Here is a 20,525-nt window from a genome sequence, read left to right on the forward strand (position 1 = left end):
GGGCCTCCCCCGCCCCCCCCCCCCCCCCCGAGTCTGCCTGGAGCGGCCGGCATCGAGGCTCTGGGCTGAGTCCTCGTAAATCCTGGGGTGCTGGAGACAGCCCAGGTGAGGCTGTGAACAATGCCCCATTGTGGCCCCGTGGGGACGGTTTGCCACCACTTGCCACCAGCCCATACGTTGTAAAATCTCTCCCCACGGATCTAATTTCGCCTCTTTGGCCCTTGGGGGGTTAGGCCCGGGACAGGCACAGTCTCACTCCACACAGAAACCATTTACGGTCGGGATAAAGGCCGCCTTTATTGGCACCGAATGGCGAACATTTCCCTGCCCCATCGTTTTGTCACCGTCACATCTGTCAGGTGGTGCGGGAGGGACGGCGCAGCAGTGGGGGCTTGTGTGGGGACGAGGACAGGCCGAGAGCCGCTGTAGCTGGGAAGAATGGCTCCCAGTCTCTGTCTTCCTGGGAAACCCACGAGGTCTTCCTGGGCCTGTCCACCGCCTGCACCTCAGTGGGCTCATTATCTTCGGGCCCAGCTCTGCGGCAGGGAGACACAGCCATGAGAGGCTGAGCGGGCAGGAACCTGGACACAGGCCCCTTCGGGGCACATTTTCCTTCCCCATGGAGAGGGTGTTTGTGAGAGTGAGGAAATGAGGACTACTTAGGCCTCATGAGAGGCCTGGGTTGGCAGTGGGAGGCCTCGCCTGGCCTCGGGGTATAAAGGCTAAAGGCGGAACGGTGCTGAGAAGATCCGGGAGAGGAAAGCGATGGGTGCTTCCTGCCACCCCGCCATCAATGCCTGGGGTCCTCCATGCTCCTCAGTTTGGGAGGAGCCATGAGAACTGACGTGGCCGCCTTGGCCTTAGCCAGGCGGTGATCTCAAACAGAGCTTCATCAGCACTGTGGCTGCCATGGGGCAGCGTCACCTGGCAGGGGGCCAGGGGCTGTGCTGGCTTCTGGCGGGACATGGAATGATTTCAGGTGGTGTCCGAATAGTCCCTGTGTATTTTGATATTTACGTTTATGTTTTCATGCACGCCGGGAGGAAGTGCATTGTGCCATAAGCCAATGGTTTCACATCGGTTCTAGGCTGCTGCAGTATAAGTACTTAGGTGCACCAGGCACAGTGCGCTCAAGAAAACGTCATCTAAGAAATGTCAGTGGCTCTCAGATGTGGAAAAACACAAAGGGTGTCCCTGTGTGAGTGGGGCAGGGGCCGAAGGCCGGTCTCCCCTGGCGAGGGGCCTCCATTTCCAAGCCCTTTGCATGGGGTTGGCCACACTTACCCCCTGCTCCCCCAGCCCCCACCCTGTGGGAGTCCTGCTTGTGGAGGCGCTCAGGGGATGAGAGCTGGAGAGACTCCAGGGCAAGGAACCCGTGGGGTTCCTCATGGACCCGGGGAAAGGCAGGGTCCCGCCAAGTTTGTGGAGCAGAAAAATATTGTTTCTTGCAAAACGGCAGGGAAGATTTGGCGGGATCTGTGGCTGGGGGCTGGGTGTCACCATGGCAACGGAAAGCCAGAAGCCGGCAGAATTAGGGGCAGGCTTCTGATTTCTAGGGATGCTGGCCAAACCCCAGGTGAGCCCCAGTGGGTGTGGGGTAGGGTGGGTTAGATCAGGGGCCTGCTCAAGCCAGGTTGGGTTGGGGGAAGCTCAGTGGTGCCCACCCTGGTCCCAAGCATGACTATTTCTTTAGCAATTGCTCTGTGACTGGGTGGAGGAGGAGGACCCCCTAGGCTCACAACTCAGGCTGGTTTTGCTCCAGAGCTTCAACTTTAGGGAAAGAGAGAAACGAAGTGGGATACACGAGACAGGTCACCTGAGACCCTGGGGCCCGGTCTGTGGCCTCCCCAGACATTGGCGTAGCGCCCCAACTGCAGGTCTGGCAGCAGCGGGTACTACTCTGAGCTCCAGCCTGAGGTGAAGGCCTCCAGTTCATAGCCGCCACTCCTACCTCATCCTTACAGCACCTGAGAGGTCGGGGGTAGGGGTGGCGAGATGCAGAGACTGAGGCAGCGGAAGGTCAAGTGATGCCTTGGCTTCTTGGCTGCTGTGGGGTGGAGTTGAGTGGGACATGGGAGGAGGTGGCGAGTCAGATGGGAAGACCCCTTGGACCCCCGCCAACCACAGGCAGAGGACTGAGTCGTCAAACAACTAGGGTCTTGATTGTGCTGCCTGCCTGCCTTCCTCCCTGTGCAGCTTTTGGGGGTGTGATGAGCTACACCCGCTGCAGGCTGGGCCTGGTCTCTGTACATTGGTCCCCACTGGTGGCATCTTGCTTTCAAGAGACAAGGTAATCCGTGGACCTCTCGTCTTTCCCTCCACCAGGGAGAGCAAACTTGGGAAGAACAGGTATGTGGTTCTGGGTGGTGGCTTCAGAGCTGAAGCTGAAAGTGGGAGATGGGGGCCAGGGGGCCCTCCAGGCTCAGGCTCTCTTGCTGGGTCCGGTCCAGCCCAGCAGACCTTATGCCTCCCCCAGGACACCCTCACCTGGGAAGGTGATGTACTCCCTGACGCCCCTCCATGCGGCATCTGCTTCCCACTAATCTGTGAACACACATGCGTCATGTCTTTGTGTCTTTAAGGTCCAGTGTCTTTGGGGGCCTGGCTGGGCTCAGGACTGAGTCCCATGAGCCTGCTCCTCTCCTGTGCAGCCCCTGACCACGGCCTCCTTGAGGTTTTCCTTGCTGCCTCCCATCTCTCTCACACCCCCATCTTCCTCCTCTTTTCTTTTCCACCTGACCTCTAAGCACTGGGGTTTTGGTTGCCTACCAAGCTCCGGACTCTCCTGACCCTCCTACCTCCGCACCCCTCCAAACAAAGCATCCCCACCTGGGGGCTCACAGCAGAAGCCTGGGTCCTTCTCTAAATCTCTCCCCTCAGTCTGCTTGTTCTCATCAGCGGGGCTGGCAGATTGGGGACTGGCTCCCCAAGGTCTCCACCCTAGTCCAAGGTGCTGATGCCATCCCTCATCCCACAGCAGCCCTTCATCACTCCTGGAACTGCACCCTCACCTCCATGTAACACTCCTCCCATGAAGCCAGAGCCATCCCTGGATCCTTGGCCTGGTTGGGCCATCCCTCGCTCACCAGCTCTGCCTCACCTGCTCTCACGGCCTCAGGAGGATGTGCCCTCGTGCCCCAGGGCCTTTGCAAGGCTGCACATACTGGACACCCTTCCACCCTGTGTCACCCTCCTCCTCACTCACTCCTGGTTGGCTCTGGCCTCCTGACTCCACTGACTGGGAAAACCCAGTACTTTCTCCTTCACACAGACAGATATGTAATTACGGGTCATTATGTGCATCCCCCTGCCCAGCCATGGGGCTGTGCATTATAAGGAGCAGGGGGCCAGCCCATCCTACTCACGCAGCCCCGGGCAGTGGCGCAAGGTGAATGAATAAATGCACACGGTGCTTCCGAAGGATTCCTTTGCTTTTTTCCTTTCTGCTCCTATGACTTCTGGTCCCTCCATCCCTCCAGAAGGGCCTCATTAAAAAAAATACTTTTTACTTTTACTTTTAGAGACAGGATCTCACTCTGTTGCCCAGGCTGGAGTGCAGTGGTGCGATCATGGCTCACTGTAGCCTCAAACTCCTGGGCTCAAGCGATCATCCTAACTCAACCTGCTGAGTAGCCGGGACTATAGGCACACACCATCATGCTTGGATCATTTTTTTTTTTTTTTTTTTTTTTTTGAGACGGAGTCTCGCTCTGTCGCCCAGGCTGGAGTGCAGTGGCGCGATCTCGGCTCACTGCAAGCTCCGCCTCCCGGGTTCCCGCCATTCTCCTGCCTCAGCCTCCCGAGTAGCTGGGACTACAGGCGCCCACAACCGCGCCCGGCTAATTTTTTGTATTTTTAGTAGAGACGGGGTTTCACCGTGGTCTCGATCTCCTGACCTTGTGATCCGCCCGCCTCGGCCTCCCAAAGTGCTGGGATTACAGGCGTGAGCCATCGCGCCCGGCCGGATCATTTTTTATTTTAATTTTCATAGAGACGGGGTCTCGCTATGTTGCCCAGGGTGGTCGTGAACTCTTGGCCTCCTAAAGAGCTGGGATTATAGGTTTGAGCCACCGTGCCCAGCCTCAGTTTTGAGGATATTCCTGGGTTCTGGAGAAAGCTCAGAGCCCTCACATGACCCAGCTAGTGCAATTTCCACCCGTTATTGGATATGGTCCCTCTCAGTAAGAGGGGACATCACAGAGCCTTAGAACAAGACCTCGTGCATTTGTTGGGTACACCCAGGCGGGCCCTGCCTGATGCCCATGAGGCTGAATCCATTTGCAGCCCAGTGAGGATGGGTGGCCAAGTAGCATGGGTCACCCAGGCATCAGCATCTCCTCAGCAGCTCCTGCCCTGGGGGCGGGTGCTAGTGCCCTGACGTGGTGTTCACCCTGCTGGACAAGCGTCCCTGTGCGGGCAGCAGATAGGCAGCCACCTTGCCGCCCACACAGATGGCTCTTATGTGCCTGACCTGTGACTCCCGGGGGCGGGGAAGAGAGGGGGCCCTGTGCACTACAACACCTATGTGGGGGACCGGGGGCAGGGAGGGGGGCGAGGGCCTGCGTGCTGGCCCCGCAGTCAGGCTTGCCTTCCTCAGCTAATCCTGAACGTGCAAGAATAACGCTGCTAAAGCCATGAGCTGGATCTCAGCCCTCCGGGGGCCCCAAGCCCCCATCTCCTCTAATTGAGGCCTCACAGGGTGGTCTGCGCCCCCAGGCTCCCCCTTGTCCGTGGCTCTGGCCAGTGCCTCCTGCTGTTGCCAAGGTGTTCCAGGCACCGCCTCAGCCCGCACCCCACAACTGCTGTGCCCTCCGCCCAGAACGCTCTTCCTCCAGATATCCATAGGATGCGCTCCCTCACCCGCACAGACCTTTCTTGGGAGCCCGTACACCCTGCAACCTCTTAAGAGAGTTTCTCCTGTGCAGAGGGAGGTCTGCACAGGGAGGTCACGGCCCCGCCCCGTGTATCCACCTGGCGCTTTCTACCTTCCTGAGAGTAGAGGCCACTGTGAAAGGGACCCTGTGCTGGGGGTTTTCTCGGTGCTGGACTTGTGGGCACACCCCATCCACTACTGTCTGGTCCACACACTGGCTGCTGTTTCACAGACAAAGATCTGGTGGTCAGAGGGGCTCCAGCTTCGAGAAGGGCCCTCAGAGGAGCAACCCCTTCCTGTTCCTGCAGCGTCTTCCAAAGTTGGAGAGGGGTTCAGGCCTACGCTGCTCTGGGCCTGCAGGGCCACCCCCGGAGGCCGCGGGAGTGCGGGAGGGGACGCCGGGCCTGCAGGGGTGGAGGAGGGACCCGGGAAGGCATGAATGGAAGCGCCGGACCAGGGCGGGAAGCAGCGGACGCGGAACGGGGTGGGGAGGACTCAGGTTGCCAACCCAAACAGCCCAGCGCGCCTCGGCCCCGTGTTTAATCCACAAAAATTTCCATCTGCCTCTGGAGCACTCGGAACCCGGGCAACGAAAGGCTGTTCGCGCGGCAAAGTAAACACCGGCTCCGTGCAGGGACTGCCGTGCGCCGCGTCCCAGTTTTAAACGGCAGCGTCAGCCATTTTGTGGACGCCGCCGTCCAAAGTGAGGCGGAAGCCCCCACCTGCGGGCTCGGAGCCGGGGCAGGAAGCCGATCCCCCTGCCGGGGCGGCGCGGCGAGGACCTGGGCATCCACCTGCCGCCAGCGCCACCGAGCCCGGGAGGCCCAGACCCCCCAACTCCCACTCGCAGCTGCCGCCAAGGCCCTGCACAACCTCGGGGTCCACACCTGACAGGGAGGGCCCAGGACGTGCTGGGCCTGTGCCGCCCGTTCGCCCCGTCCTGCCTTCACCGCCCGCGGTTTCCCAGCCCAGCCGGCACAGCCAGGTCCCCTCCCCGGGAGGGAGGGGAGGCTCGGGTCGGGACATCTATTTTTGGTGGTGACCAAGCCACTACTTAATATGCAGAACCAGCCGGGGGCAGGCTGTGCCCTGACCCACGGGGTGACAAGTTTAAAAAGGGGCCCATTTTGACCAAAATACATGTTTTTCTGAGGTTGGCCAGGGCAGCCGGGCAGGGTTTGCCGCACAGACAAGGCTCTGCACCACCCTCACGCCCTGGCCCCTGCAGGCGGCCAGTCCAGCCGGACTCCCGCAATTGATGCTGTTGTTTATAGATCCGCACACAGTGCCCAGTGAGGGCTCGGCCACCGCGGGCTCCGGCCACCGTCCGCCTCGGGCACCTGACACGCCCCTGCCGCCTGCTGTCCTATCCCAGCCTCTCCGAAGCAGTTGCACCCACAGAAGTTGACACACACTTGAGCTTAATTTTTAAAAAGACTTAAATTTCCTCTCTGGCCAATATTGGAGGCCTATAAATAGAGTCACTCAGGAGAGGCTTGAGGGTGGCAGTTGTCCCCCAGACAGGCTAAGAGAGAAACACCCCAAGAAAGAGAGATGCTAGTGCAGGGACAAGAACAGTTCTTGGGGGATTGCTGAGGGTAAGAGAAGCAGGAAGCCGCTGGATAGCTGGGGAAACCAAGCCTGGATTCAGGAGGCCTGGCCAGGGCCACGTGGGAGGGTTGAGGCGGAACTTTAACCTGCAGAGGGGCCCCTGATGCCATCCTCATGCTCACACCCTCTGAGCTCTGCCATCAGCCAAGCAGGCCTCCTGGGCCGGGAGCTTGTGACACTGCCCACGTCATAGGGTCTTTGTACGTGAGCGATCAGCAGAGTGGTGCTGGCATTGTCCCCTCCACTAGGGGCCTGGAGACTGAGGCGCTGAGAGCCCATGTGACTCGCCGAGTCTCACAGCCATTGCGTATAGGGGGCAGAGCTTGCACCCCAGCCACTGGCTCCAAAGGCGCAAGAGGAGGTCAGGCTTTTGCCCTGTGTGGGATGGGAAGTGGGGATGGGAAGGGGGTCTGTGTGTGGGCCTGTGTGCACAGCTGGATGCTGGATGTGGATGAGGACCCTGAGTGATAAACCCCTCCTATGGGGCTCAGGGTCCCATGGGTAACCAAGGGTGACAAAATGAGACTGCACCTGCAGGATGGGGCTTGGCCCGGCTGTCTCAGTAGGTGCTGGGCCAGGCTAGGGCATCACTGCCAGGGCTGTCCTGAGCCCTGCAGTAGAACCAGGGGCAGTGCCAACTCCTGGTGTCACCGAGTGGGGACACTGCAGACAAGCCCAGCAGAGGAGGACGGGAGCCACATCAGACAGGCTTCTCCTCTGAGCTGGCGCTCTCCACAGTCCCATCACCCAGCAACAGTTAGTGGGGGCTGTCTCTGTGGCGGGTTGAGGGTCGTTTGGGCTCATGGTATGGCAGAGGAACCTGGGGGTCAAAGGGATGTGATCCCCTCCAAGTCCCAGGGCAGGGCTGGAATCTGCAGCTGACAAGTGCCCTTTGCCAGCCCCTGGCAACCTCATGGCAACCTATCCAAGAGTGGGCGGCACAGAGAGGAGCCTCTGAGTGGGGAGGACCTCACGGGATGTTAGGATTGGGGGTGGTCCTCCCAGGGGAGACCAGAGGACCAAGGTGGGGTCTTGTTTCTGAGGCTCCTTTTCCCATCACGCTCATCTCCATGTGAAGTCACTTTACTGGGGGACAAAGAAACACCTTGGAATGAGCACACCAACTACCTGACACATCCCAATCTCGGACAAGGCGAGAACTCACGGTGGATCTCAGAACGGATCTCAGAACCAAGCCTACGGCGGTCCCAGTGTCCAGGAGCTGGGCCTGGGAAGGGAGAGGCCAACAGCCCCAGTATCCCAGAGTACAGCTGTTCCCTGGCCTCCCTTCCCAGCTGCATCCTGGGTGGTGTGGTTCCACAGAGATGCGATCACGTTCCTTGGCAACTTTGGTTTCTTACTTAGCGACGCATCAACAATATCCCTCCCGAGCAATGACTGCCGGCAAGCTTGCCCGTGGTCGGCATTGGGGCTGTGGTGTCGAGGTGTCTCAGTATATATGATGCTCCTCTATGGACAAACAGACGGCTTTGAGCTTGTTGCATGACAAAGCGTGCATGCAAAGCCTGACCTTGGTGCTTTTCTTTCCTAGGAGTGACGACAGGTTTCTAGTTGTCACAGGCAGTGCTAGAGTCGCTTCCAGGAGTTGTTACTATAGTAATTGCCACCCTCTAGTAAGACAGAAGAGTGTCTGCTCTTCCGCACCCATGCCAGCACAGGGGATCATCATTTCCTTACATTTTGACTTCAGGGCTGTGAAATCCCCTGGCCAGTGGTGGGGCCACTGTTTGTCCACAGAAGGTTGTAGGCAGAGCTGGGCTGCGGTTCAGAGGTGCCTGATGAGCCTGGTTCTAGATGTGGCCTTTGGGGGTGGCCTGAAGTTGGGGGAGGGTACGGAGCCTTGGTTTCTGGCCAGCCAAGCCATGAAGGCTGTGAGAATGCCAGGCCCGAAGGGCTCCCACCTCAGGCTCCCTGGGCCAGACTCAACCAGGCCCAGGGGCCTCCCGCAAGCCTCCCCGGTGCTTGCTGGGCACAGGGACTCCCTGGCAGACACACCTACCCCTGCGCAGGAACGGGGTGGTGGTGCTCAGCGTCAAATGCCGCTTTCATTATAGGTTTATCTTTGGAACCCCAGACAAAACAGGGCTTGTGTGGTTTGACTGAAGGGCAGCCCCTCAGGACTCCGCCATCCACTAAGACGGCTCCTCAGGAAAGAAAAAATACACTAACCTTAAAATAACCAGTTCCCAGAATAGCAAACTAATGACGGCTTCTAAAGGGAGCCCTTTGATCAGCCAGAGCCCCCGCCTTTGCCTATTTACGGCCCTGTCACTCAAGAGCAGCCCAGCAGCAGAGAGAGGAGTGTTGGGGTGGGGGTGAGGGGGGAGCAGAGGGGAGGGGGAGCTGCCGAGGAGAGGTAGGACTGGGGCTGCCAGGGCAGTCCGGGCTGCCCAACTTTCTGATGCAACCAGCCCCTCAGTGGCAAGGCGCTCCCTGGCCTCTGTGACAGCCTGAAAGTGTGTACGGCATGCACTGACGGACACTTCTCACAGTTTCCTGGGCAGCACCTTCCAGTTGCGAAGCTACACCAGGGAACAGACCTGGCTTGCAGAGAACCAGAAAAGAACCAGAATCCCAAGCGGACATGCCTTAGGGACCTTGGGGAGGCGTGGGTCATGAGCTCTGGGGACTCAAGGCAGGGGAACTTGGGGAAGATGCTGTGGAGAAGGAGCCCAGGAGGGGTCTGCAGGGATGCATCTCTGTTGGGGGCATGGGGTGGAGAGGGGCACTGGGGCCATGAGATGGAAACTACTAGAGTGTGCTCTCCCGTATGGTCCCTGCCATCCACATTCACCACATTCTATGGGCACTCACTGAGCATTTCCCTGGGGTTGGCCTGAGTAAATGTTGGGGGAGCCACACTCACCTCCCCACACGTGTGCATGGCCATGCCCATTCAAAGCAGCGCTGTCCCAAAGCTGAATCTGTGTGGCATAGCACTTAAAAAGTGGCGACTGAGACCCAGGAATGGAATTTTCATTTCATTTTAATAAATTGAAATTAAAAATTAAAGACAGATCCTTCATTCAGTTATTAGAAAACCTTTCAGTATGTTTGAAACGACTTAGGCATGGGAATCTCCTTTTTCAGTGGTAAATTTTATGAAATCTAAATACAGACCAAGTCGCTCTCATGAAAACTCAATGTCTGAATTGAAATGTATAAAATACGCAATGGCTTTCGAAGACCCAGTATGAAAAAAAAGAATGTCAACAATTTCAAGAGTTTTAAAAATATTAATTATATATTGAAATGATATTTTGGATCTACTAGGTTAAATAAAATATATTATTGCAATTAATTTTACCTATTTATTTTAAATTTTAAAAAGTGGCTATTAAAAAATTTAAAATTCTATCTGTGGCTAGCATGGATGAGCTGACCAGGAAGTAAGGGAGGTTAAAGGCTGAAGACTCAGTGAAAGTGGAATCCCCAGAGGTAATAGGGGTCCTGAAGGCATTTGATGAGTGTGATGAACTTGAGCTTTGGTTTCACCAGGAATAGACGGCTAGGTGTCAAAGCCCAGGCCTGCCCCAGGAAGTCTCATAGCAGAGACTTACATAAAACTGTGACTCTCAAAGGGTTCTACTTTCATTGTGAGGGCCAATGAAAAATCTTCTCTTCCCTGAGAAGATTGTAAAGAAAACTGCCTTACTGCTAAGAGAAGGAGAGCAAGTTCTGTCCTGGAAAGTCATATTCACAAGCTAGTCCATGCTCAGCTTGGAGGCTTGAATTCACACTACCTAGGTGGCCTAGAAAACTTTGAGCCTACAATTGAAAGTCCAGACTGGCAGTACACCCACATATGTGGCAATGGAAGGGGTAAACATGATTCCTCTCTGAGGACCCCAACTTCACACCAGACTTCAAAAATTCCCACAGATAAATTTTAAGATATATAAGTTTACAATGAAAAACAAAACAAACAACAACAACAAAAAAAAACCAGAAAGGAAATGAAACACCGTGAATGAGAGTCAGCAGAAGAAAAAATCAAACAGGGATGTGAACTCAGAAATACTTTAGATAGTTATTTAATACACTTATTTAGATACACATTTAATACACTTCAAGAAAATTTTAAAGTTTGAACATGCAAGTAAAGAGGAAGATACAATTAAAATGCCCTATCAGATATGAATAAGAACCCAAAAGAACTTTTATAAATAAAATAATAATAATTGAATTTTAAAATTCACTGAACAGTTTTAACAGCAGATTAAACACAGTTGAAGAAACAACTAGTGAACTGGAAGATGGATTCCAGAATGTAGTACAGAGAGACAAAGTGAATTAAAAAAAAAAGGTAAGAGACATGACAGGGAGTGAGATGGCCAATAAAAATTTCAGAAGGAGATAATGAGACTGAAGTGAAATCTTAAGAAGTACTAACTGAGAATAATCTAGAACTGATGCAAGACACCAAACCACAGAGTAAGGTAGCCTAGGCAGAACAAAAGAAACCTATTAACACACCTAGTGAAAATGCAGAACACTAGAGTCAAAAGAAAGATCTTAAAGGCAGCCAGAGAAAAAGGACAGATTGTCTTCCAAGGAGCAACAATTCATCATCTTCATTCTCAACAGTAACAGTGGAAGCCAAAGGATAGTTCAATAACATTTTTAATGTGCTAAGAAAAAAAGAATTTTGATAACCTAAGGCCTATAATTTTATAATTGGTGGAAATATTTTTTAAGATGACAGTAAAATGGTCATTTGCAGACAAAATCTGAGAGTTTTTCACTGAAGAAAATTTAAATGAATCCCTCAGTCACATAAAAAGGTAATCCCAGATGTAAGATCTGAGATAAAAAAGAAATGACAAACAACAAAGAGGCAAATAGGTGGGTAAATTTAAACAAACACTGGTTGTAAAATTTAGCACTACCAATTAGTGAGTTAAAAATTAAACATGGTTCAACTAAAATATACAACAGCAAAGTACTAAGTCAGGAGGAGAATAATTGAAGTTAGTGTTCTAGGATCCCTATTTTATTACAGATATGGGTAGATATAGCAATTACTTCTGATATGTATTCATTTAAAATGTTCTAGGTTAACCTTTACAAGAATGGTAGTAGAGTACATAACTTCAAAACCAGTAGAGAGAAAAGTAGAATGAGAAGTAATAATCTAATGAGAGGCAAGAAAGAGGAGAAAAATAAAGATTTAGTACAAATGGAAAGCACAAAATACACTGCTAGAATTCAATCCAAATCTATTAGAAATTATATTAAAGGTAAATGTATTAAATGATTTTTTAAAAACTAAGTAATATAGTGTTTACAAAAGACAAACGTGAAATCCTATGGTTGTGGGATTAAAAAGAAAAGGATTTAAAAATCTGACATCAAAGTCAGAAAAGAAAACCACACCAGTATCCTTTATGAATATAAAGTACGTTCTTTTTTTTTTCTTTCAATCAGCTTTTGTAGGTTGAAGATACAAACATTCTTAACAAAATATTAGCAAACCAAATCCAGTATCATATAAAAAGGATTATATATCATGCCCAGGTAGGATTTATTCCAGAAATGTGAGATTGGTTTAACACCTGAAAATTAGTTAATGTATTATACCAAATCAGTAGGATAAGGAATAAAGACCACAGGATCATCTCACTACACACAGAAAGAGCACTTGATAAAATCCAATATCCATTCATATTAAGAGCTAAAAATAGAAGGAAATGATGAAAGGTATCTATGGAAAACTCAGAGCTAATGGAAATTGATTGAATGATTTTCCCCACGAGATCTGCTCTAGCACTTCTTCTATTCAATAATTTTTTTGGAAGTTCAAGCCAGTGCAATTAGGCAAAACAAAGAAATTAAAGGCATCTGATTGGAAAGAAGTAAAAATTGTCTGTATTGACACAAGACATGATCTTATATGTAGAAAATCTTAAGAAATCAATAGTGACAACAAAAATGACTAAAACCAAGAACAGAAAAGTCATAGTTTACAAGATTGATATAAAAATTTAATGTTATTTCTATATACTAGTAATGAACAATTAACTCAAAATGAAATTAAGAAAACAATTTCATTAACACTAGCATAACAAATAAAATATTTAGGAGTAAATGCAACAAAATAAGTATAAAATTTATATGCCCCAAACTGCAAAATATCACTGAAAGAAATTAAAGTAGATCAAATAAATGGAGGGATATACCATGTTCATTGATTATAATACTCAATTTTGTTAAGATGTCAATTTTCCCCAAATGGATCTATAGATTCAACACGATGCCTATCAAAATCCCAGCAGGGCTTTCTTTTTTAATTGACAGGTTGAACCTAAAATTTGTATGAAAATTCATAGGACTTAGAATGGACAGAAACAATTTGTAAAAAGGTGAACAAAAATAGAAAACGTACATAATTTAATTTTAAAACTTACTGTAAACCTACAATAATCAAGATGGTATAGTATGGGTTTACAGAAAGGCATATAGATTTACAGAAAGGCATATAGACCAACAGAATAGAACTGAAAATGCAGAAATAAACCTATAAATTTATGGTCAATTGATTTTTGACAAAGAAGCCATGATAATTCAAACGAGGAAATGGAGTATTTTCAACAAATGTTCTGGGGCAATTGAATATCCATAAGTAAGAACGAAACAAAAAAAATCTAGCCTTTACCTCATATCATACCCCAAAATTACCTCAAAGTAAATATAGACTGAAATGTAAGAGCTACTTCTATACAACTTCTAGAAGGAAAAAAAACCAAAACAAAACAGGAGAAAATGTTTATAGCTTTGGATTAGGCAGAGTTCTTAGATAAAACATCAAAAGCCTGAGCCATATAAGAAAAGACAAATTGGACTTCATTAAAATTAAAAACTTTTGTGATTTAAAAGATGTGATTAAGGAAATGAAAAGACAGCCACAGAATGGGAGAAAATATTTGCAAGTCATAGATCTGATAAAGGACTTGTATCCAGAACATATAAAAAACCCTTACAACTCAATAATAGAACAGACTACTTAATTAGAAAATGGGCAAGAGAGTTGAATAAACATTTCACCAAAGAAGACTATGAATGGCTAATAAGCACATGAAAAGTGGCTCAACATCATTAGTCATTAGGGAAATGCAAATCAAAACCACAATGAGATACCATTACATACTCACTAAAAGGGCTAAAATAGAAAAGACCATGTATTTGCAAGGCTGTGGAGAAAGTGGAACCTTTATACATTACTGGTGAGAAAGCAAAATGGTACAAATCCTTTGGAAACAGTTTAGAAGTTTCTTAGGAAGTTAAACAGAAATTTGCCCTATGCCTTCTCAGTAATAATAGATTAAGCAGATAAAAACATTCCAATGAGAATATAGAAGATTTGAACAGACCAATTAACAAGCTTTTTTCAGTGGATATGAACATAACACTGCACCCAACAATGTCAGAATATACCTTGTTTTCAAGTACAGAAGGCACATTTACAAAAATTGATGACATTTTTGCTGTAAACCATATTTCAAAACATTCTAAAGTATTAATATCATATGGATTGCTTTCTCTGACAAGAGGGCAACATTATGAGAAAGCTGTGCTACAATTATAACAATGACAAAAACCACATTGCTACAGAACTCCTAGGATAAACAAGAGATCATAATGGAGATTAGAAAAATACTAAAGTGAATGAAGATTAAAATGAAATGCCATATATCAAAATGTGGGAGATGTAGTTTGAATGATAGTTAAAGGAAAAATTTATAACCTTAAATGCATACCTTAAAAATTTAGAAAGCCACGAGATCGACAGTGGTTAGAAAGATTAAAAAAAAAAAAAGAAATTTAGAAAGCCTGAAAATTAAGAATTATCCTATTCTTAATTTAGAGAGGTTAGAGAAAGAACAGTATATTAAGGCCAAGTAAATAGAAGGAATAAAATAAAGAGAAGTGAATGAAACAAAACAAAATCACAATACAGAGGATCAACAAAGCCAGAAGTCCACTAAACATTTAATAAGACAGGTGAATAGTGTCAGGTTTGACCACTAAGGGGGAAAAGAGTGAAGGCATAAATAAATAATATTGAGAATAAAAAATGGGACTAAATGCTAATGGATGGACATTAAAATAATAATAAATGCCAATGAACATGGAAACTAAAATGAAATGTATAAATTCCTAGAATATATAACTTATCAAAACTGATACAAGAAGAAATGGAAAACCTGAACAGTCCATAATTATTACAGCCATTGAATCAGGAATGATTAATCTTCCCACAAAGAAAACACCAGGCCTAGATGTCTTTACCTTTAAATTCCACCAAACATTTGAGGAAAATAAAATTCTAATCTTATACAAAATATCCCAGTATAGGAAAAGAGAGGACATTTCTTAACTTAGTTGGTGGGGCTCACATACATTTGATACCAAAACCTCATGAAGACCATACAAGAAAGACCATACAAAATTATGTTATGTATGTATCTCACACATAAATACTGGCACAAAAATTCTGATATATTAAATACTAGTAAGTGAGATTTCAGCAGTGTTTAAGAAATAATATACAATGTGAAGGATTGGTGGGTGTGAGGAGAGGCCCGGAGATCGCATACATGGCTGGAAAAATAATCCAAGTAAGAGATGATAAAGGCCTGAACTCAGCAGGGGTTGGGCTGAAGGGCAGGGATAAACAGCAGCAAGGCGACTCTGGGGGCGCAGCTCGGAGAACCGCCCAAGGCAAAAAAGACTTGGGGTCCAGCTTGTGGGCCTGGTGGATGGAGGAGTCACACTGGAATGAGGGAAAGGGTAGCAGTGTCTGGGGGCAAATACCCAATTCTGGAAGGCTGGGTCTGCCTGCATCCTGGAGGTTGGGGTCATGCACAAAGCTTGGTAAAGGCATGGGCAGGGTGTGGTTGTGGGAGTCCTGGGGGGCATCCTCATCCTGGAGGCCTGGCTTCTGGGACCGGAGGCAGTGAAAGGAGTGTCAGGTGGTGGGGGCCTCTTCCCGCCCAACGCTTTCTGAACTGGGACATGGAAACCCAGGACTCCCCTGTGTCCGGCTCTCAGCCATGAACATTTCCGGCAAAAACAGAGAAGAAAGAAACTCTCCCAGCCCACTGTGCTCCTCATATCAGCAAAAGCAGTATGAGCTTAGCTTGCAAAATAAACAGGGCCCAACGTAAACAGTGTGGCAGGTCCTGGAGACCAAGCTAAGAATACTTGCTGGGGGAGGAGGGCTGGAGCGGCCTCTGCCATCTATTCCTCAGAGTGTCTGGGGTATGCAGCCCCCACACAGACTGCCAGCCCTGTGTGGGACTCCAGGAAGCCCAGTGGGGCCAGAGGGGGAGCGGGCAGGGCCAGCCCTCTCCGAACCTCTCCCAACCGCCTGCATTGGTCCCTGGCCCACACTGAAGGCCCTGGGTCCTGCTGCTGGCACCCCCAGCCTGCCCCTGGCCTCAACCCTCCTCAGCCTCTCCATACAGACTGTGGGTGATTATGAAACCCCTCCTTGCTGTCTCCACCTTATCTCCCACCCCTGTGTGTGTCCTCCTTGGGACCAGCTCTTCAACCTAACTAGCTGTGTGACCTCAGGCGACCGCTCAGCCTCTCTGAACCTCCGTTTCGCCATCTATAAAAGATGGTTTATTTGGGCATTTGAGTAAATAAGAGTCCTCTCCAGAATAAAGAAGACAGTAATCTAAGATGAAAACAGAAAGGGCATGAGGCAGCTTTTGTGACTTTTGACCCTAAGGACACAAGCAGGAATCAAACCCTCTCATTTGACAAGGGAAGGAGGCCCGCAGGAAGCAGACTTGCTGTGAGGAGGCCCCTGGGTCTGTGGGTGTGGGGGGTTTCTGCTCTCCACACCCTGGAGTGAGGCAGAGCCTGAGCCACCCGGCCAGGCACAGGGGTAGCAGGGATCCCAGGAATGGGGACATCCTGCAAGATAGTTGGGGGGGGTCTGTGTCGGAGCAGACAGCTGTGCCAAGCAAGAGTTTTGACGAGGCCGCAGGAATGTGGCGAGAAGGAAGATCCCCAGACCCCTCTCCCCAGTGTGGGTCGTGGACACAAAGGAAGAAGAGGGCTCCCTGCCAGGGAAACTGAGGCAGCCCTGAACAAGCTCAGCTGACCTGCACTTGTGAACTCCCTGCAAGGAGACACTCCAGGCCTCCCTGATTCTTAGCATGACCCCTGCCAAGACGGGTGCCAGCTGGCTGTGCATCCCAGAGACCTCTCATCCCATGGCTAGGCAAGCCGGCCTGGGATGGGACTCACTGCACAACCCAGGGGTGAGGGACTGAGCTGAGCTGAGAAAGCAGTTGGGGGCTGGGGCCTTGACTCGCTTCCGGCAGGCAGCCAGACTGGCGGGATGGGGTGGGGGAGGGTGCCGGTGGGGAAGGCCAGGGGCTCTGGCTGGGGTTGGCGGGGCCGGCGGGCATTGGCACCGCTGCATGCCTGCTGGGCCTCCGAGGGCTGGGGTGGCTGCTGGATTTCCTGCCCCTACTTCCCGAAGTCAGCAGGATTGCGCTTGGGGTGTTTACGGTCCCGATGGCTGTACTGATAACGAAGATAACTCGAGCCAGGCTGTGCCACCAAGCCCGCCAGGCCCAGCCAGGCCCTTTCCCAGGGTCTGTCCCTGAGGGGGGTACCAGTCAGTGGCAGGGCAAGGACCGGGCAGGATACCACCTGTCCACCCAGGTCAGCACAGCTCTGTCAACTCCTTGATGCGCAGCCAGGTTCCAGGTAGATCCCCTCAGAGGGGCTGAGATTTAGTGTCAACTGTGGGTGCCACTCACCACCTCAGAGACCCCAGGCAGGGGACTCGAATGTGACAGCAGGGAGCCAGGGCCCACCAGGGCTGTGCTTGCAGAATCTACCAGAATCCTCGTGACCCCGGCTCAGAGCCTGACAGGGCACCAGGATGTGGCCCCAGCCTTGTTCTTAAACCTTGCCCTAGGGATCAGGGACTCCGGAAAACGCTTCCCTCTGTTGCTCAGATGTGAAGAAACTGGGTGCATAATTCTGTACCTTCAAGGCCAGCGCTGGCCCCACTGCAGGCCCCCACACCGATCTTGGCTGACGGAGGACTGCGTCCTTGTTCCCAGGCCCCAGCAGGCTGCTGGACGGCTGCTGTGCACGTCAGGAAGGGGCCGCAGCACTTCAGGAGACCCTGTCTGCCACCCACCATCACCCTCGCAGGATGCCAGGTTCCAGGTCTGGGCTTACAGGGTGGTCCGTCCCCTGGAGCAGGGGCAGAGCCATAAGAAAGGCCTGGGACAGTAGCAGAGGGAATGGAACCAGAGCTGGGCAGGGCGTGGTGGGAAAAGGTAGGGGCTGTCCCCAGCCCGTGCTGTCCAGAAGGGGCCACCGGGACTCCTGCACGTCAGGGATATTCATGCCCCGCCTGCCTGGCTGCAGCAGAGACGGAAACAGGAGTGGAGGTGGGGGAACTGGGTGCCACTCCCTGTCTCTACCATGGCTTTCCTTGATGTCTAGAAACTCCTGGCCATGCCAACAACACAGGGTACCCAGTCCTGCTGTACTGGGTGTGCCAGCCAGGAGTCATCCAGCCCTTGCGCAGAGAGAAAGCCAAGGAAACACCGTGTTCCCCAGGCAGCAGAGAGGCCAAGGCTCCTGGGCCTCTGAGCTTTGCCAATCCTCTGAACAGACCTCTCCCGGGTCTTGCTTCCTGTCCTGCCAGATGGGCGCCATCTCCCACTGGGCCATCTGCCTGGCAAAGGCCGGCACCAGCCCTGCTCAGGCCTGTGCTGACAGAGGGTGGCCAGGCCCGTGGGACCCGGGATACTGTGGTCACACAGCCCCACGGGGCCAGGCACCTGAACACCAGCCCTTGCTCTTTCTGCCTGACCCAGTTTGTTGGTCGCAGGGCCCCACAGCCGCCCCAGGCCATGGGCAGATGGTGCCAGGTGGGGAGAGGGTGACGCTGCAGGTCCTGGGGGCCAGGACGGGTGGAGCAGGAGCAGGAGCCTGGGCTGAGCTGTGCCTGCCCCGCCTGCCCGGCTGCAGCCGAGATGGAAGCAGGCCAGAGCCAGGCGTTGCCGGGGAAACCGGGCAGCAGACGCACTCCCTGCCCAACTGAAATTCCTCTATTTTTAGCCTCTCAGCTACTTTCAGATAAAGTCCATGTAGACGGACTTGCTGTTCGGCAAGATAACAGCCCGCTTCAAACCACAGAAACTTCAAAGGGCAGTGGTGGGCTCAGCCATGGGCCCAGGAAAGGCCCTCCCACCGCTCAGATCCTCCGGCAGCTCCCAGGGTGCCTGGGATAGAGGCTCCAGCCTGAGGGACCGAGTGATGGGCATAGAGCCTGGTGGGGAGTGGGGGCCTGGTGGGTCGGGGTAAACAGAAGATTCTTCTCTTCCCATGAACCCATCCCAGCTGGGCCCTGCATCTCCCTGAGCCCTCGGCCGGCCCCAAGTGGAGGCCCCAGACAGCTGGGCCCAGGAGAAGGCTGGGATGTGAGGCCAGCTCCTGCCACCCTCCACTCAGGATGCAGCCAGGAGGCTCACAGAGCACAAAGCAGACTATGAGAGGCAGCGGGAAAGAGCTGGGGGGAGGGTCACTAGGTGCCACCTGCCAGTAAAGACGCCAATTGTCAGAGGATGCGAAACCAGCCTGGCCTGGCTCCTTCCATGAGGGAGCAATGCCCAGCCAGGTGGGCAGTGGGCCTGGGCCCCTCTTGGGAGTTGCTGGGCGGGCTGCAATAGGCACTGGCGGGAAGGTGGGGAGGCCTGCAGGCCCTGGCATCACTGGAGCTTCACATTCACACGCAGATCACAGGGAGGTGCCTGCTGGCCCCAGAACACTGACCAGAGCCGCTGCGGGCCCGCGCGTGAGCCTACCTTGTCTTCTACTCGGTTCAGGCGGGCGCCGATCGTGTTGCTGCCGCGATCCTTGCTCTTTTCTATGGGGGATAAAACACCCAAATCAGGGCTGAGTGCTGGGGTGGACCGGGGACCCCAGCTGGGCGTGGGGAGCAGGATGATGGGGCTGGGGGTGGTAGCTGAGAGTCAAAATGCCTAAACCTACTAGGACATTTTTAAAAAAGTGTCCTGTGACAAAAATACCAGAGGTGGTACAGTGGGCGGGCATGGCTGCAGCTGGGGACCTGGACTCCATCCTGCTCCACCCTCTCCACCTCTGACCTCCGAGAGCCCTAGGGGGCTGCCTAAACTGGCCACACTGCCAGCTGTGCAAGCCCGTGCCATTCCACTCCCAGGGCGGCATAGGCCTGACTCCAGGCTGGGGGACATAGCCACTCAGCTGCCCCCGTCACACCAGCCCACATTGTGAGCCATGGCTGCTGTTTGCATTTGGGCTAGGAAACCCCAGGGAACGTGCCTTTTCCATCATTCCCCAGAATGACTCACAGCCCCGTGTCCAGGGGACCCAAGGAATTTGGTCGAGGAGCCAGAAAACCAGCCCCCAGGCTGCGGCCAGGTACTTCTGTCCCTCTCAGCTTGAGCCCTGCAAGGCCCCCACCCATAGTCTCTTGAATTCTGGGCTGGCAACTCACCCTGCTCAAGCCCCACCCCAGGCCCATCCCCAGGATCACCCCCTTCTGCAAAGTTGCCCTGGGTTCATGTTTCCACACCCAGAGCCTAACCTCAACGCCCTGGAATTTAAAGGGACCCAGGTAGGTTCTTATGAAACTTGAAGATTCCTTTGTAAAATGTACTTTGGAGCCACTTTGCTAAGGGTGGGGTCTACCTCCCCTTACTCCCTGGCTTTCATGTCATGCACTTTGGAGGCCCAGTGGCCCATTCTGACATCGCGGGGAGAGCCAGGAGGTCAGAGGTGTGGGAGAGTCCATTGCAGGCTGCCGCGCCCAGAGCAACTGACACAGAAACCCACCTGAGACGGAGATGAACAGCGAGGGCTTCCCAATGGACTGGTCCAGCCTGGGAGGGAAGGAGACGGACACCAGTTCACACCTGGCCCTGGCACTGCACAGATGCACTGCCGTCCATGGGACAGACAGGTTGATGTGCCCAGCAAGACAGTGCACTACCCA

The 20,525-nt window shown here is 51.9% G+C and overlaps 1 protein-coding gene across 2 annotated transcripts in view; it reads right to left on the reverse strand.

Annotated features, from left to right (window-relative positions):
• Nucleotides 1–20,525, reverse strand: part of KCNQ1 (potassium voltage-gated channel subfamily Q member 1) — a 405,037-nt gene that overhangs the window by 51,956 nt on the left and 332,556 nt on the right. For both annotated transcript variants that reach the window (XM_017948145.3, XM_017948144.3), the window contains exons 14-15: nucleotides 20,366–20,412; nucleotides 19,354–19,415 (exon numbers count right to left, since the gene is read on the reverse strand). In XM_017948145.3, coding sequence (XP_017803634.2) covers nucleotides 19,354–19,415; nucleotides 20,366–20,412 — 109 coding nt within the window. The remainder of the gene's footprint in view (nucleotides 1–19,353; nucleotides 19,416–20,365; nucleotides 20,413–20,525) is intronic.

Source organism: Papio anubis, chromosome 12 (assembly GCF_008728515.1).
Source record: "Papio anubis isolate 15944 chromosome 12, Panubis1.0, whole genome shotgun sequence".
NCBI classification, from domain to species: Eukaryota; Metazoa; Chordata; class Mammalia; order Primates; family Cercopithecidae; genus Papio; species Papio anubis.